General features: G+C 43.3%; 1 protein-coding gene across 1 annotated transcript in view; it reads right to left on the reverse strand.

Moving 5' to 3' along the window:
- znf827 (zinc finger protein 827) overlaps positions 1 to 18,577 on the reverse strand; it is a 64,786-nt gene that overhangs the window by 18,324 nt on the left and 27,885 nt on the right. Inside the window, exons 5-8 of the mRNA XM_023403322.2 lie at positions 13,908 to 14,186; positions 4,017 to 4,259; positions 1,084 to 1,138; positions 789 to 889 (exon numbers count right to left, since the gene is read on the reverse strand). Of these exons, the coding sequence (XP_023259090.1) occupies positions 789 to 889; positions 1,084 to 1,138; positions 4,017 to 4,259; positions 13,908 to 14,186 (678 nt within the window). The remainder of the gene's footprint in view (positions 1 to 788; positions 890 to 1,083; positions 1,139 to 4,016; positions 4,260 to 13,907; positions 14,187 to 18,577) is intronic.

Raw genomic sequence — 18,577 nt, forward strand, 5'->3', positions numbered from 1 at the left:
AATTTATTTTGCAGAATGACAACAACCCCAAACGTACAGCCAGAGTCATAAAGAACTATCATCAGAGACAAGAAGAACAAGGGAGTCCTGAAACAGATGGTCTGGCTCCCACAGAGCCCTGATCTCAACATCATGGAGTCAGACTGGGATTACATGAGGAGACAGAAGACACCGAGACAGAAGAACTGTGGCAAGTTCTCCAAGATGAATTACAACAACCTACCTGCCAAGTACCTTGAAAAACTGTGCGAAGAGTACTGAAGAGAAGTGGTGCTGTTTTAAAAGCAAAGGTTGGTCACACCAAATATTGATTTGATTTTGGCTTTTTCTATTTACTGTGCTTTGTATGAAGAAAGTACCATTCATGGCTTCAATTTTGAAAGCATCATCATTTTACTTTTAGTGCCTAAAACTTTTGCACGATGCTGTATGTGGAAGAAAAACAGCAGATATTCACATCTAAGAAGCTGGAATTGAAAAATTACCATAACACGCAATCAATTAACAAAATAGTTTCTGTAGACCAGCTAATAGATTTATCAACTAACTGTTGCAGTTCTAAAACACAAGAGTAAAACAATGCCCATCCATCTCTTGCCTGTCTGCAACTTTACCTCTGCTACTACTCCGATCATGTTTCCCTAGTGTGTGTGTCTCTGTGTCTCTGTGTGTGTCTGTGTGTATGTGTGTGTGTGTGTCTCTGTGTGTATGTGTGTGTGTGTGTGTGTGTGTGTGTCTCTGTGTGTATGTGTGTGTGTGTGTGTGTGTGTATATTGCATGTGTCTTACCGTGGAATGCTGCCCTGGTAGAGGAGCTGGCCTCTGCGGGGGAAGAGCTCTTAGAGCGCGAGTTAAAGGGTGATTGTCTGAAGCACTCGTCCAGGAATGGACTGAAAGACAGAGACATGATAAATAATACCTACACTTACATAGCCACTACATCAAACTGATGTAGTGCCTGATTTCAGGTTTACTTGAAAAGCATAGTTTAGTTATCGATCATGAATGTGACAATTAATACAAAAAAAGTATTATGTAAAATTGAGAAGAAAGACATTTCACAGCTACACACTCTGTGACTCACCTGTTTATTCCCACCATATTACTGTCCTTGTGGTTGTTGGCTTTGCTGACTTTTTCTGAAAAAAAAAAAGACAACACAAAACTATTTATCCATTGTATTATCTATTCAAACAACCCCAAAGATGATCTATTATTGCATGACTGAAGTTGAATGATGACAACTCAACCATCTCCATGACAAGGAGAAGCCTTTGTTCGCTGCCAAAGACAGTAAGATGTGGTTGGGGGTGTCAGAAAAAGTTAAGATTTCTTCTGTCAAACTACTATTTCCAAGTTCAAGAATAAATGTTCATGCTCAATTTATAATAAGCCCAAAGTCTGCTGTTGACAACAGACATCTAGACGTGAGTAGCTGCCAATTTAAGTTCAGTGTCAGTTGATAAGTCTCCTAAAACTTCCCTGCATATAGGCCATTGTCTGACACAAATACTAAGACTATGTATGTGCCTGGTTGCTGAATCCCTTTAAGTTAAATTTGGCTGGTAACACACAGGTTTGCCATGCCAGCAGGGGTGCACTGGCCATCTGGAGTAGTGGGAGTCTCTACAGTGGGTCTGCCGACCTGTGGGCTGAAAGTTAGCCCAACAACATTTTATGAACATTTTAAAAAAAAAAACAGAAAAAACAATGTGCATAGCTGGCCAGAACCAGACCTGCATTAGACTCCCCAGATGGCATGTGTGTGTTTGTGTGTGTGTTCGTACAGTCATGCTCTTGTATGTAAGTGGGGAAACAAATTACCAACACCTTTCAATATTATGGAATCCAATACAACAAGACCATCACTCTTACACTGACTCTGGTCTCTCAAACTGCTGCAGACTTGTATTAACATATGTGATAAAATGTCAACAAAAATTGAAGATTTTAAGATTGAAAAGGGATTTATTGCATATTTTACTGGGGAGGATTATATTGTACAGGTGTACCCAGTAGACCAGCAGTCAGTGTAAAATACTACTTACAAAGTTTTTGAACGCACATGAAAAGCTTGTTTAAGCTATGTATCACAATAAAATGTGTTCAAATATTTCAAGATATATATTTGTGATGATTAAACTAACTTCGGCCTGGCCTCCTGCTTTTGGAGTTATTCTTACTCATCAGCACCTGATTGTAACTGGCTGGGCTCATTATTGCTGCTTTTCCCCACTTTTCTTTTTTCCAGACATTGCAACGTGCTGTTAAGATTAATTACAGCAACGTGAACATACAATGTGATCGATCTTAAAAATCCTAATAACATTTGATAAAAATGTAATAATTTCTCCCAGCATTAGTGGAAATGTTTCATTCAGGTAAGGAAAAGAAAATGCTGCAGTAGATCCAGCACATACACATTAATAGAAAAACATGAGCATATGGAGTCAAAAGCGTCAGTGATTGCTTGTGTTTTACAAAAAGACTTGATGTCTTAGAGGTTCTCGCAGCTTTACACTATGGGCAGTGTTCACACCTGTCCTTCTGGCACCTGAGATCACACCAGTTTTAAGGTCACAACCACACCCCTGTATGCCAGAGATCCCTAGTAAAGCCAACTCGCATCAAAAACAGCATGCTTTTACATGCTAGCAATTTCTGGTTGCTCACAGAGTGGTTGAGTCTTTAACAAAAATACAAAAAAAAAGATTTTAAGAGGTTTTTAAGTGGTAAGTAAAGTGAGAACTGTAAAATCAACTACTACCACTACCTGGCCAACTAATGTTAGTACAGACCATTGGATTTCAGTATTCAGCCGTAAAGAGCACTATACAAAATGCCTGAGAATGGAGCCATGTGTGAGTTTCAAGGCGATGTAATGAAGTGAATTTCAAAGCTGCAACCATCTCAGTGTTCAGAGCGACCTTGCTACTGATGTGTCTCTGAGGTCCTACTGCTCTGGGTAATTCATATTGATTGCTCATTGTGTGACAGCAGCCCACTCCGTTCCAGTCCCCCTCACATTCAAACCCAGTTCTAAGCGGGCAGTTGTCGCTGTTGCCAGGCTAGCGATGCCCTGGCCTCCCTGGGTGGGCATACTGTGTATCCCCGCTGCCCTCTCTACCCTTCTTATCCTGTGCCCCCCTGTTACAACCCACCACCCCACTCCACTCCCCCCCTCCACCCTAAACACCCCACTCCGTCACACTGCTCGCCAAGGACAGAGGTCTCTTTCCACGTTGCCATGGAGATGCCGCACGGGAGAAATGTAAAGGGAGGAGGGAGGGGAAGTGCAGGGGGAGAGCGTGTGCAGCCAAGTGTGCTTGAGCCGGCATGTCTGAAAACGAGTCAAGGGAGAGAGAGAGAGAGAGAGGGAGAGAGAATGAGAGAAAGGAGGAGAGGGAGGAGGGAAGACGGGGGCATTTGTGCAGACACCACTCCCCAAGGGGCCTTGTGTGAGTGTGTAAGAGTGTGTGGGAAAGAAAGACTGTCAATGTGTGAATTTGTGAATATGTGCGAGAGCAAGAATAGAAAAAAAAGAGATTTTACACGAGCTTGTTTCTCTATATGGCATTTAAGCGAAGCAATCAGAGGCTGGGTGGAGCTGGGGTCACAGCCCAGGACTGCAAGTCTGACCCCTCACACACTCATTCCTACACACACATATCTGCGCATTTTCTCTGGGGGCCGATGGAAACACCTCAAAGCTATGTCTTAATCTAGCAATACAAACAGCTGTCTGCTGCTTCAATGTCACTTTCATGGCCGTACAGGTAAAAAGCAGGATGTCATTACATGTCATATATCCTTGGCTTTACTACAGAGCCTCCAGAGGATGGAAATGGAAACATGTAGGTTTTATAGTCGAAAATCCCAAACTGTCCAAGGTTTACAACGCGATGCTGCAGGGAAAAAGATGACATGTTGCTGTGCATGAATGTGTGTGTTGTGTACCTACTGTTGCTCAGAGAACAGTGTGTGCCTGACACTGATATGTGTCTAGTAGAGACATACCTGACAATTTGAACAGTAGTTCCGAGGCCATTTTGACCGATATGTCCTGGGAGAAGAGATCTTTCTGGGGGCGGGCCAACGTCTCGGGGAGGTTACTCATTGGCTCACTCTTCTCACTTGCCCCTAAAGTGCTGAAGGCCAGCAGGTGAGAGGCAGGTGGGGTGAGTTCTGCAGGGGGTGGGTCCACCTCCATGGGCTCTGCCTTTACTTTCACCTTCTGGTACTGGGCATCTTTGTTGTTCTCTGTGGAGGATGTTTGAACAAGAGGACAATCACTGATTAGACTCAAAGAGATTCAACCAATACACAGTATCAAAGTAGAGATCTAGAGTTAGAATAGAGGTTCCTGTGAGTCGTACGTACAATGATTACCCAGAAACAGGAACTTGTAGCTATATTGCAATGCATCAGTGCTGTGATAAATACCTTACTAAAAACATTCAGTTTTTGTTGACTACTACTACCACTTCAGTTCGTGTGGACGGTTCTTTATATTGCTGTTGTACTTGACTGTATTATACTGAACCGTTTTTCTACTGTGCGCTTTCCAGTTTTACATTACACTTTACTTTCATCTGTACAGAGGAACAAAAAATGGTATAATTTAAGAATTTAAGAATTAACAAAAAGGTCACACTGTGTATAGTACTGTGTTGAATTGTTTGACGGTGTAACTACAGTAGGTTTCCGTTTTTCTGGTCACTCAATATATATACATCAAAGGATAATCCCAAAACAAAATATAAATGTAATCCATTTGTTACTGGAAGACTGGAAGCATGTTAATGTCATATTCTGAATAATAAGAATCTTTAGCGTGTAAACCTATGGCTGAGCTCATCTCGGCATCCCATGTAACCCTGACCGAGGATGGTTTGGACACAGATGACTGCGTTGTACCTGCGTCACAAACACAGGCTTAATTTGATGTGTTTTCCTGTCAAATTGCCTGCCAGATGTGCTAATCCTGTACAAGTCAAGTCAATTTTATTCCTATAGCTCAAATTCACAAATCACACATTTATCTCAGAGGGCTTTAAAATCTGTAAAGCATACAACACGCTCTATCCTTTGATCCTTGATCTGGATGAGGAAAAAACAACAGAGGGTTTTCTCTTTCAGGGAGGACGGACATGAAAAAGATTGACTTAGACGATAAATTATCTTGTTCCTTCAATTGATGTATTCAGATAATTAATATATTCTATTGGTCTGGTTGAATAATCTAAGCAAAAAAACAAAAAATTATCATACAAATGGACATAAATGAATTAAGCATCCAGTGCACATGTTGTATGGAAGATGTTGTATGAATGGAATTAAATCTAAAATAGGGAAATCCAAAATGAGTGTTGCCTCTAAAGCTGAGCTGAGCCAGTTAGCATCTAGCTGTGTAATTATTAGGGCAAGAGGGCACCGGGAGGTCACACTGTTGCTTGGGGAAGGCTCCAGCAGCTCGTGTAGTTCACTGACGCAAACAAGACAGATGCTAACGAAAACACTTTAACTGTTAACTGAGCACACTTCAATCTATGTTTATGGTAAGAAGGTGTTTGATGTAACAGTGTTCGATTCCAGATAGTTTTTTTTTTTTTTTTTTCCAGCACATAAACAATGGTCTGAAAGGGTTGAAAACAGCCGTTGACTCACTTCTCATACAAGTTCAAAAGGTGAGGCCAAGTGAGCAGGCTAAAAATAGCTGAGAGGGAGATGGCATCTGTTAGGAATGTCCCGAGCTGATCTGCAGAATCAAACACTGACTCTCCTCTCTCTACGGATATTAAACAAAAGACTACAGGCCACCATGAAAAACACTGGAAAGTATTAAAAGGAAACTGTGATGCAGGCTTTATTTTCTTAATGTGGAGCTACTGAGCTGTCAGATATTGCTTCTCTAATGGTCTCTAATAACTAAATTTAGAAGATTAAAAGTAGCGCTACTTTAGGCTACAGTAAGTGCACACTGTGAAGCTGGGTAATGTAGAAAAAAAATGAGATTGGAGGAGAAAAAAAACCCCTTGGTTGGGACATCCTTTAGCATCTGTATATCCAAGGTAGCTGATCTTTGACTGGAGTGATGGCAGGAGGTAGTGTCTCAGTGTGGTGACAAGCAGGAGCAAGACAAAGCAGCACAGTTGATACAGTGCTGCTGACATGGCGACTCAGCACGATTATGGGATATATGAATTTGGCAGGGCATCAGGAGCAGTAGGAGGGGCAGGGGGAGGTTAGAGGAGCTGGAGGAACAGGGGGGGGGGGGGATATGAGACAGTAACCCTGCACTAACCCTGCCACCCCTCCCCTCACATTCTCCACTCCTCTGCTGAAGGAGACCAGTGTGAAACACCAAGACTGAACTTACAGTACACTGTGCACACGTGTGAACATGCAAGGGTATCTACTTCAAGCTGAACAAGTACGAGTGTACTATACTGTTTATGTGGATGCATTAAAGTGTAAACTCCCCCAAGCCTCCTCCCCTAGGTCCAGGTGTCTGGTTTATTGGTAGTAGCCAGCATGTGGGGGACACTGACAACCATCAGCCCCACTAATCCCTTAATCAGGTGGCCAGAGTTGGCCAAGAGTAACCTAGGGGAGGCTGATGGAGGGGCAGAGCAGAGGAGGAGAGGAGAGCGAGAGAGGAGGGCGGAGGGGTAGGGGGCACTGCGCTGTAAGGGTCAACCAAGGGACACGCGAGCTTCTATCACTGGATCACCACCCTATCGACAGAGGCTGAGTGGACTGCTGAGCTGCAAAAACACACAGTCACACGCAAAAACACACGCACGCAGTGCTGGGATAAACATGCTCACGTCCCAGAGAACCTTTACGGAGAGATCACATGACACAGAGAGAAAAAATTTAAATCGCAAACACAGTGACACCATATTGAAAGCATCGCATCACAGCGGGCCAAGTCTACCTGTCACAAAATAAAAAATGAAAATATGGCCTCACTCCCACACCGATAATAGCTATGGCTTTTTGGTCGAGGTCATGACCTAATGTTCTGAAGCCATAAAAAGCAGCCCTCAGTCTGTCTGAATCCAGCTTGTGTATGTGTGTGTGTGTGTGTGTGTGTGTGTGTGTGTGTGTGTGTGTGTTTGTTGTATGAGAGTGCGTGTGTCATTTCCTCTGGTCCAGAAGCCTCCTCTACGATGCACCAGCTGCCATTAGGCCAGAGAATCAGGTCTGGAGGAATGTGTGTCTGTGTGTGTACAAGAGTGCCTGTGCCCTTTCCCAATAAATATCATAGCTTCTCTTTAGTGTCAGTGTTGTTCCAATTCCTTTTAATATTCCGTCAAAGTATGCCAGTAAAACTCAACAAATATAAATACAACATAAAAGTATTTTCAAGATTTATGACAAATAGAAGAGGTTAAACTGCAGGCTATTAAGTTTTGTTGTTTGGTGTGTGTGTGTGTGTGTGTGTGTGTGTGTGAGAATTTATATTACAGTTGTACCACTCAAAAATTAATACGGGTATTTGGTGGTTTATATTGTGATTCTTTACAAACGGACAGGAGTAGTGCACATGGGAGCACACATTTCTGTGATAATATTTGGGAAATATTAAATACCACAGACAAACACTGGCATTTTGAGTATTATTTCATTAAATACAATATAATGTAGTTTATTAATTTTTTAACAATGTGGCCTAGATTTAGTAGAATATTAATCTTGCAACAAAATGCACAAAGTCCTCAGCAGAGTTTAGACAAGGAGCAACCTAGTCCACTTTAACTAGCAGAAGTATTACTCATCTATCCAACATCATTTTCAGTTTTAACATACATATTTCAAGAGGGCGCAGGGCCACACAAAAATACTAGATTCCTTTGACACGTCTTGTTCTATTTAAATCCAAATTCCTATGAGCTTTCCTTATTTTCCCAAAGGTTTCAACAATGAATTGCTTAAGCTTTTGTTAATTTAAGAGCAGGTGTAACAATTAAGTACACTTGCACGCAGCTTTGTTCTACTGGCTGTTGTATGTTTGTTAAATAAGTGGTGAACTTTCACTTTATTGCTTAAGCTTCATATCTGGGCTTACACACACAGTATGGGCATCAGCAATAATGACAAAGCGTTAGATCTGTCTGGATTAAGTAGGTTAAAGCCTTTGACCAAGCGTGACCCTTAACCAAGTGAACATGGAAGCTTCTTTGAGCTCCATAAGGTATGTTATGGCAAGTTTCACTCTTTTACAGTATTCGTGTATATGTGCTGTATGGCAAGTTGCTCCAAATGCACTATACATACCTTGTTCCCTCTGACGCAGCACTACTCAAGTTTTGAGTCAGAATGAAAGTGACTGGGGTTCGTGTAATGTTCTGTTTTTAGTGATCAACTTTGACCTCAGGTGTCTACTTGAATCTGTGTGGACATGACAGCCCGTTTTGCTGAGAATATACAGTATGTAGGTACAGACCCAGCATAGATTTATAACTACAGTACACTATACAAAAAAAAAACACATACCAGTAGTGACTTAATGCATGCAAAGTCAATTTATTGCACCGCTTTGATGCATCGACAGCATAGGAACAAAAACTTGGACAGACAGGCAGTGAGGGAGAAAGACGGAGGGTGAGGCAAAGAGGAAGGGTAAAGAGAAGAAAAAAATTGTCAAACAGTGCCAGAAAAAGAAGACCCGAGGGTAAGAGAGGAAAGAAGAAAGTGGGATGAGAGAGAAGAGCTGGGGGAGGACAGAAGGATGAGGAATGGCTAGAGCCTAAATGACAACCTCTCCACCTCTCCCCCTCCTGTTATCCTAGTCTACCCTTCTCCCAGCTCTGTTATTCCACATCTCTCTATCCCTGCCCCCATCCCTCTCTCTCAATCTCTCTATTCTCCTGCTCTCTAGTCGACCTGCTCAGACAGGGGTGAAGAGTTCAGGCGCTTCAAAGGCTGCAGTGTGGAGACTGCATGTCATGTGGGAGCCACAGCAGCCTTGCCTGCAGACTTCACAGACAGCTGCTGCTACAATTGATCCTCGACCAGTTAGTTCTCAGTAGTTCAGCCTTCCAACAGTTGCAAACTGCAGCTACATCTGACTCTAGAGCAGTGCGCTTGATAAACAGCCCATAAGGAGCCAGATATGGCCCTTATAAAGCAGCCCTAAACAAAAACATTTGGCACAAGCCAGAGCAGATCCAAGGCTACCAAAATTTTATCATATAAGGTCAAGACAAAAGACGGCAAGTGATTGTCTCAGTAATTCTGTCAATCATGTCTCTCATTTACACAGGGCACCCAGGAAAAAAACATATATAGTAAGGTGCAAAAGGACTCGGCTCTCCATTTCTGTAAACAGAACTATAGGCAGTGATGAGGAGCCACTGAGACAGAATATGGAGGTAGGGAGGGTGGGAGTAAGAGAGGTCAGCGAGCGGCCACACTGAGGGGGCATGGTGAGGACACTGTCAGAGCAGTGTTGAGCTTAACATAAAGTAAGACTGTACAGTAATGCCAGTGTTGTGAATAAGAATGATGAACTGCCTGGACAGTATGCTGTGATAATCCATACTGAGTAAATAGTGAATACGTTTATATGAGGGTAAAGATAAATTATGAGCATTACATACAGTTACTAACTAAAAGGGGAAAAGCTATATTTATTATTGTCATCATTATTGTTGCAGTTTGCTTAAAGTTTGGTTCATTCCTAAACCTGATTGATGGTACACTTCCCACATTTCTCAAACTACACAGATACTTGTCATTTTAATAGAGATTAAATCATTATCTTTGTCACATAACAGTTATTGTACAGTACAACAGGACCAATTTTCTTAACCTTCAACTGTGCATTACCGTTAATGGCGCAAAGGCAGGAGGGGTGTAAGCTCAGGCTGGTGTATGGCAAGGTGCTGGTGTTTTAGTGATAATTGGCTGTTTGGAAATTTTGTTTTCAATGCACCATCATTGCAATGGAAATGTGTGGTGGAAATATGCAGCAATTACACACAGTATAAATACTGAGTGAGGAAAATAAACACATTCTACAACAAGTAGAAGCATTAAAATAAAACATAATGTAATTTAAGCAAGAATGGCAACGTCAATAAGGCTGTCTGCATCACTCATCCTAAACTGCTTTCTAACTTTAGAAAATCCTTGACTAAATCCTTACTGTGACCTGAAGGCAGCAGGCGGTGTACACTGTATAATCTACCTGTAGCTAGTAAACCCAGAGCCATTATGAACTATGATTCACTGTGGTTAGCTTCAGGAAATCATGCACAGCCAACCAGGCCGCCGCTGCTGCTGCTGCTGCTGCAAAAAAAAAATCCACAAAAACCCAGCTGCTGCATACTGTAGCTGTATGTTCCACTACTTCATCTGTTGCATTTTAATGAATGCATTTTGAGCAATACGGAGTGGTACAGCAGAATTACAACAATGAATGTTCGAGTTGAATTTAAAAGTGGTAAGTCAGAAGTTTTCTTTTAAGGGATAAAAAAAATATAATCTCACAACTCTCTCTGGCACATCATGCGAAGTGTGTAAGTGTCAGTTTATCTAGTTGACAATGACAATATACACACTTCAGACCAATACTGTCATTGGCCTATAATCATCTGAAATCATAAAAAAAAAACAAAAAACATGGGTTTCAAATATTCAAATATCACTAGAGTTGGTGAACCGAACCACCAGTTAATATTAAACCTATATTTGAATGGTAACCCTGCTCCAAAGGGAAGTCCATGTTGCTCTTTTTCTGTGTAGGTAGGTTGCTTTCTGTAATATCAACAAAAAGAACCTCATAAGCTAAAGATTGTTGCTGTTTCGAGGTCTTTTTGCTCCTTAGTGGTCAAAATAGTTTAATGCAACTTTTATTAGCTAGGTAACAAGCACTGTGGAGGGGAGAGGGCCTGTAAAAATGTCCTCAGAGATGGAAGGCCTGTTCCTAAGGAATGAGGAATGAGTTACAGTGAGTACAAAGTGTGATTTCACACCTATAGTGAGGGTGGCTGGATGGTGAGTGGGTGGCGCGGCTGTTACCCACACGATGCCAGTCTGCCAGGGCACCACCTAGGGCCCTGCACCTCCCCTCCCCTCTCCCTTCCTGTGACGCCATGTTCCCCTTGCCCTGCAACACCAGTGCCCATCTGCTAGGACACGTTAGCCGCTGGCGCCAGGGACTATTTAGCCTGGCATAATTAGCCCCCAGACACCAGCAGCCTGGTTTTAAACAGATGTGGGGGAGGTAGCGTTAGCAAGGCGACTCAACACGACCAACCAATGTTTGATAAGGAAGAGAAGAGAGAGGGGGAAGAAGAGAAGAAGAAGTGACCTAGTTAAAGGGATGATGCAACTCATGTTACAGCACAATGGGCAGTAATGATGACAACCCCACTTGCTCTGACTGTCCAATGCCATGGTCGAGGAGGGAAGAGCAGCAGAATTTAATTAGGTTGTGTCCATTTGCTGTACTGACAAGCAAGAATGAGGAAATAAGCAGTTTTTAACAGACTACGAGTGATGTTTTAACAAAGAAAATGCTTAGCCTGCACTCCCCAATCTGATTTCCCTATTAAAGTATCTGTACTGGTTATTGTATTCTGGCGCTGACCCTTACCAGGGGACAGAGAGAGGTTACAGTGTAGATGCCCTTGAACCTCATGGCTGTAATCACACGTGACTGTAACGGCATTGACCTTTCCCTGGCTCCCTTCTTTCCACCTCACCATCTTTTTCTCCTTCCCTTCCCCCCAGGGTCATTTGAGGGTCCAGACTCTTGTCAAGGCTGTCACTCTAGACAGCCCTCTCCATCTACCGCCCCCGCTGTTGCCATGGCAATGGACGGCACTGCGCTCCAAGGACTGTGTGAGGGGGCAGAGGGAGCCAGCGGACGGATGAACGCTGCAGCATCTTTCCCTAACCTAGGTCAACCTTGCAGAGCTAGTGTAAGTGATGGGAGGGGATAAATGCTGGCCATGCTGCTTGAGGACCAAATAAACTGGCAGGATAATGTCAGTGCAAGGATTGAAACGGCAAAAAAAGGTAGGAGACAGAGGGATAACAGTGATGAAACAAAGAACATAGGTGGAGGCAGTACGGTGGAAGAATTATATACTACCCACATCATTCTCTCAATTTCTCTATTCTACACACAAAGGCCGGCGTCTTGTATTTGTTTTTTTTGTGTTGTTTTAAAGAAGTAATCATGTCAGTTTTGTCTTCCTCAAATGCACACACACAAAAGCACATGCACACACACAGGGAAACGTGACCTGGGGGCAGGCAGTGGAGCAGCACACGTGTAGTACCACTGAGCTCCCAGCCAGCATGAGTCACTCTGAACACCAGTCGACCCGGAGAGAACAATGGCAACCGGTGTGTGAGGTGTCTGTAAAGCACGCACACACTGGCACTGGATGAAGAGCCACTGATAGAGTAACGCCCCACTGCGCCACCATCAGACTGCTATTTGTGCTTTGTGGTTTTTAATACAGTGGATGCATATTTGCACAAGTGTGTAACATTGTACATTTTATGGCTGCATAGTTCCAGGGCACTAGTCATTGCAATGTTGATATCAGTGTGCATTTTTTTCCCCCAAAATAAAAGTAGTCCATGAGGTCAGCTAAGTTTTGGATGAACTAAAATTTGAAAAGTATTTGTTAATTCAGAATAATGTGTACAGCATGCATGCATTGCGGATAATTGAACATTTCTGTGCATGTAACATAGCTAGAAAAGCCAGCTCTGTTGCTGCATACTGATACGTACTTCAACAAATTTCATTTTTGATAGCCTGAGAGATACACTCCAGCAGCCCACAGTGGACAAACACCTGTCCATAACACACTTGAACTAGACCTAGCATTCAATAGAGATTTCTGATGTAGGCTAAAATAAGCAGTGGCCTTAAACTTTATTTAGCAGTGACACAAACTGTTAGAAAAGAAATTGAAAAGCAACAGTTACCTTTTAAATACCGCCAAGTACAGCATGCGTAATGTGCTACAAAATTAAGAACCAAGCAGGAATCCCTGTCTGCGGACTTGTTACCGACATTCTTGCTGAGTTCAAACCGCAAGCTGTAGAGGGCTAAATCATGCTGCACTGGTTGATGTCAGAGCGGCCCACACAGGTCCACACATGGTCATGGAACAAAGGGCAAGTCAGGGACGAGTTTTAAGTTCAATAACGTAAGCAGATACTATACTTTATCTGCCAGTTGTCTGTCTTGTTTTGTAGAGGAACTTTAACGACTTCAAAAAGTAAAAAGGCCCTTTGCTCCACAAAAGTTGGAATAACCTGATGCAGAGAAGGGCAGAAAGAAAATAAAAGGGTCGAGACAAGCGACCCGAATATCATCAAAGAAGATACATACCGTAGTCTTTGCAGCCACCATCTAGAGCAGAGGCTTCAGAAAAACAAAGTCTATTCCACCATATTTGCTTTTCCCCCCAAAGGTACACTTTGCTCACCTCTGAGAAGCCCCCAATTTGAGCTTGATTAGGTGTGCCATGGTAGAAAACAATAGAACCCTATTATGACCGTCAGTGACATAACCTTTGGCCTACAGCTAACCTCCTGAGCTGGTACTGGCTGATCTGAACCTCCAACCAGCCGACCAACACCACAGTTATCAATAACAAAGGGCATGCATGTTGTTATGCTTCTTTTTTTTTTTTTGACATATTGAAATGTTTGCATACAGTTTTACACAAAGTCATTAAATATACTGTACGCATCTCATACATACACAATTTCAAGACCACTTGAAATTATTGTTCTGCTTAGATTTATTAGAACTACAGAATTGTGTGGACTGTTGCATAGGTCAACCTGAGAACTACAAAGCTCATTTGCATTTCCCCCCTTATCGCAAACACATCACATAAATCCACAGCTAAGTACACAGCGTACCTGAAAGCTTAATCAGCAACTCAGAGGCCACCTTCATGTTGATATCCTGGCTCAGCAGGCTGTTCTTAGCCATGGGACTTCCTTCCCTTGGTTTCAGTGGCCCCGGGCGCTCTGCGGCCCCTGCAGCCCCTTTTGGTCCGTCCTGGCAGAAAGTCACAGGGAAGCTTGACTGGACCTGGCTCTGGGACTGGGAGGATGGTCTGGGGCTCAGCGCTTCCTCTACTTTGGGCTCTTCCTTCAAGTGGAATGGAGACTTGAGCGTCTCCCTCTGGTTGGCCGCTGCAGCATAGAAGACAGAGAAGACAGAAAGAATGAGAAGAAATGAAGGTGCATGTTGATCTGAAAGGTGTATCATAAGTTTAACTCAGCAATAACAAGAGGCCATGTGGAGGCTCTGCATTGTTTACAAAAGTCACAAATATTATTCTGTATATGAGAGGTCCTACAACTAATGATAATAACAATAAATAACAGATTTATTATGGTACTAACTGAATACAACAAAACAATAACACCTGAGGTTCAATCTAATATGCCATGAGGAAATTTCACTTTCAAGCTTCATATGAGTGAAGAGGACTGTGTGTATACACACACACACACACACACACACACACACACACACACACACACACACACACACACACACACACACGTAACATATGATACATGAAAATTCAAATTAAACGGAACATGATCCATTTTCATAGTCTTATCGCTGCAACAGTTGCCACAGTTGCATGCTGTGGGCCAACAAGGAGGGTGCAACCTTATGGCCGCCCTTCTCTCTAAGTCTTTAGGGCATCTGTAACAATATTCCCAAGTCCTCTCCTTCTTCCTTTGTCCTTCATACTACTATTTTCCCCCCATCCCATTCATTCGTGTGCACTTTGTTCGTAGCACCATTCCACATTAAGTCTGGTCTTTCTAATTCCGTCTTGCCTATGACATCGTCTAAATCCTCTTCAGACATAAGGACATGAAATAATTCCTGTACTTGTGTGGAACGCGATTGCAATCAACTGAAGCCTTATCTGCCATCTCTGCAGTGTGTAGCCTAGGTTAGGGAGTGAACTGTCACATGGATCCCTCTGCACTACAGTCATCTTCAAGAGAAACTGGGCCACATCTAATCCGCCTTAGATGAATAATTAATAATTAGACATGGAGCAACTTCCGATAGCCGCCAAGAAAAGAACAGCGGGGCAAGCACGTCTCTTTGTGTCTCCCAGCACGTTCCACTACACTCTGTGCTAAAACGAAGGTTTACACAAGCTGTAGCTTACAGTACTGAAATTTCAAATGGCTATAGAACACTGAGAGACACTGTGTGTTTATATATTTAAGACGTGTGTGTGTGTGTGTGTGTGTGTGTGTGTGTGTGTGTGTGTGTGTGTGTGTGTGTGTGCGTTTGCATGTGTGTGTGAAAGAATGTAAAGTTTTTTGATATTCAGACCTATTGATGATGATCTCCTGCTGAAGGAGGAAGTGGGGAAGCAGGGTTTATTTGAGCAAACATAAAACTTGTAGGGAGTACATGTTAGACTCTGCAATGCTGCCTTGTTTTTGTTTGTAAAGTAAGAATTAATTAGCCGATGTGGATGCAACAATATCTGTGACTGTTTTCACATGTGACTCAGGAAGCAGAACCATATTGCCATTGCGAAATTTCACAGGAAGGCAATCACATATGATACTGATAACTAACTGTGGCAGAGGTTGCATTCAGTATTTCTGTAATTATCTGTGTTAATTGTAAAAATACCTGCACCTCAGAGTCATTTCTCCTTAAAGCAGAATACATTTCTAATATCATGTCACTGTAAAAGTACTTGTCATCCAATCTGAAATAAAATAATTCACTTGCTGACACCACAGGTGCCTTCAACTTCAGAAGAACTGTGTGGATATTACTAGCTCATCTTTATTTGTTTAAAGTAAAAAAAATTCAAAATAATAATTTTAAGTTTAAATTTTTTTTTCAATCTCAAAGCTAACATAATTTGACTGTGGCAAGTGTGACACCAACACACACATCTCCTGACTCAACCCTTGACACTTCAAACACACTGTACACCCCAGCATGTACACTATCTGTCTCTCTCACAACACACACACACACACACACACACACACACACACACACACACACACACACACACACACACACAGGGAAAGGATATAAGAGAGGCTATCACTCTTGGCAGACTGCTGTCCAGTCTCCTCTGGCCCCAGCAGAGATCTGCTCCACTCCTCACCCTACCGTCTCACCTAACATCTCTAACCGCCACAGGCCTGCCGCCCCCTGCTCGCATCATCAATCTGTGCCGGCTCCGGCCTCTCTGATTAATGATGATCTATGCCGGAGGGATAGAGGGCTCAGGGACAGGGGATACAGGGCAGGAAAAGGGAACAGGTGCTGGTGTTTTGACCACCCATGCAGTGCCACGATGCCACAGTGCCACACCATGGCAGGCCGGGGCTGTAGTTCAAGAGGGGGAAAAGGAAGAGGTTGAGTGGTGGGTGGGGGGGGTGGAGGGGGACGGTGACCTTCAAGTTCAGGGGCAGTGGCGCAGGGTCGCACGCAGCACCAGCTGGAAATGTCACACCGTCAGATGTCAGCGGGCAGGCTAAGTATAACCTGGTCAGCACCTGGAAGGACGTCCTCTAATTAGAAGCGTGTTGGGCCATGTCGGATCAGACAGGGACAGCACACTTGGTCACTGTCTTACAAACACACATAAAGATACACTATTGCCTTTACCTGCACAGACACATACTTATCCATATCTTAGGAAAACTCCTTACTTTGTGTTGCCACGTACAACAGTGCTCATGCTGCATTCAAACCATACGCAAATGCTGGGATGCACATGAGCCACTGACAAATACAGACTCAACACAAACTTAGATTCTCAAATTCTTCTCCTCTGTGGCCTCATGAGAACAAAAACAACCCCAGGCCGTGCACTCACACACAAAGTCACACCACTCCAGTGACCTTTTGGATTGTCGCTATAAATAGAGTGTATTTCCACTCAGAATCTATGTTACAGAGCCCAATGAATTATTTAGTAGCCTAATCCAATGGGCAAGTTTTTTTATTTCTTCAAGCTGATGGCTCAATAACAAAAAGCCAAAGCGGCCTACAATGCTCAGCTTACACTTTTGCCTTTTGTCTGTCAGAGTTTCACAATCACAACAGCATCATGAGCATTCAGTCTCTGGCAGATCATCTTGTGAAGTGAACACACATCTGAGGACGAGATGGGCATCTCTGGGTGACTGGGCTTCTCTTCTGTGAGCTTCCTGGCTGTGTGAATACGTACCCAGGCCAATGTCAGCTCCCTGTGCATGATACTGTAAGGCTGCTTCTAGCTCAGGGTTGACGATGCTATCAGTTTGTCTCCATGTTATCACACCCCTCTGACACCTGCCACCAACACTACCTCCATAGCCGCTCTCTTCCCTGTTTCTCTCCCCTTTGCCACGCTTCTCTCTCGCGCCTCATCCGTCTCGCTGCCAGGCGCTTGTCCACTCCGCCTCACCTCTCGCTCCGTGGCCAGGGCTGCCGTCAAATAACTTCATTAGCTTTCCACCTCTGTCACGCTGGCCTGCTCCCCCTCTGACAATTGGCTGCTGTTTTCTCCCGGAGAAAAAAAGAACCAAAGGGCTACGTGGGGCAGGTTGAGAACCCAACAATAGCTGACAGTGTGCTAGACATTGGACAGTGATACTGATGGCTGCAGTGGGGATGTATGGACCAGAGGTCACACACAAAAGGCCTGCCTCTGTCTGCTCATGCCGAGCTGGAAAGCAAGGGACATGCAGATTAAATCTAGATGTTCACAAAGAGGCAAAACTTAGGACAAGACATTTCAGTATCCAAAATATTAAGTGTCAACTAAGAGATGGTGCAACAAAATCCAAGTATTTCTACACTTGAATATACAAAAGATGCCCCTATTGTGTTTTCAAAAACAGATAATGACAAAATCTAGATTCTCAAAAAAAAAAAAAAAAAAAAAAAAAGCCTTAAAATACTCCAAGTTTTCCATGTATAGTGTTGAAATTCTGCTTGTGCGTCATCTCACTGTAGCAAAGCACTGCATGCAAGATATTCTCCTAGGACAAAGATAAATAAGACAACTGCAGAAGCATCATGACAGATGCAACACCTCCCACAACCCCCTGCATGCCAATTATTCACACCCAGCCAGGGTCAAGCTCGTTGTGCCTGTGTCACCGCAGCGGGGGGCGGGGGGTGGTGTTTGGAGGGTGTGCAGTGCCCACTGTCATTATTAACTCAGGGTCCACTGGGCACAGGGTAGGGCTGTGCATTTCAAAGTGCCTCGGTGGCTTTCATCTCTGAATCAAAATGTGGATCACACTGGATAGCTAACGGTTGTGTCAGCGTGCAAGGATAAAAATCAAAGGGTATCAGTATAACACTCAATGGAAAGCAGGGCAGCCCAAAAAATGATATGCTTATTATGTCAGAGGTCAGGAAGAGTTCAGTGGCTTTTTATGCCTGGGGAACTCAATGCAACTCCCTCTTTACCTCTTTCTCCCGCTCCCTCCCTTGCTGTCACTTTATCTGTCTCTTTTTTTTAAAAATCTTTTTCTCTCTAGCTTTTTATACACCACCACCACCCCCACCCCCCACCACC

The sequence above is a fragment of the Seriola lalandi genome, unplaced genomic scaffold (assembly GCF_002814215.2).
Source record: "Seriola lalandi dorsalis isolate HSWRI2012SDOR001 ecotype SW California unplaced genomic scaffold, Sedor1 jcf7180002054125, whole genome shotgun sequence".
NCBI lineage: Eukaryota > Metazoa > Chordata > Actinopteri > Carangiformes > Carangidae > Seriola > Seriola lalandi.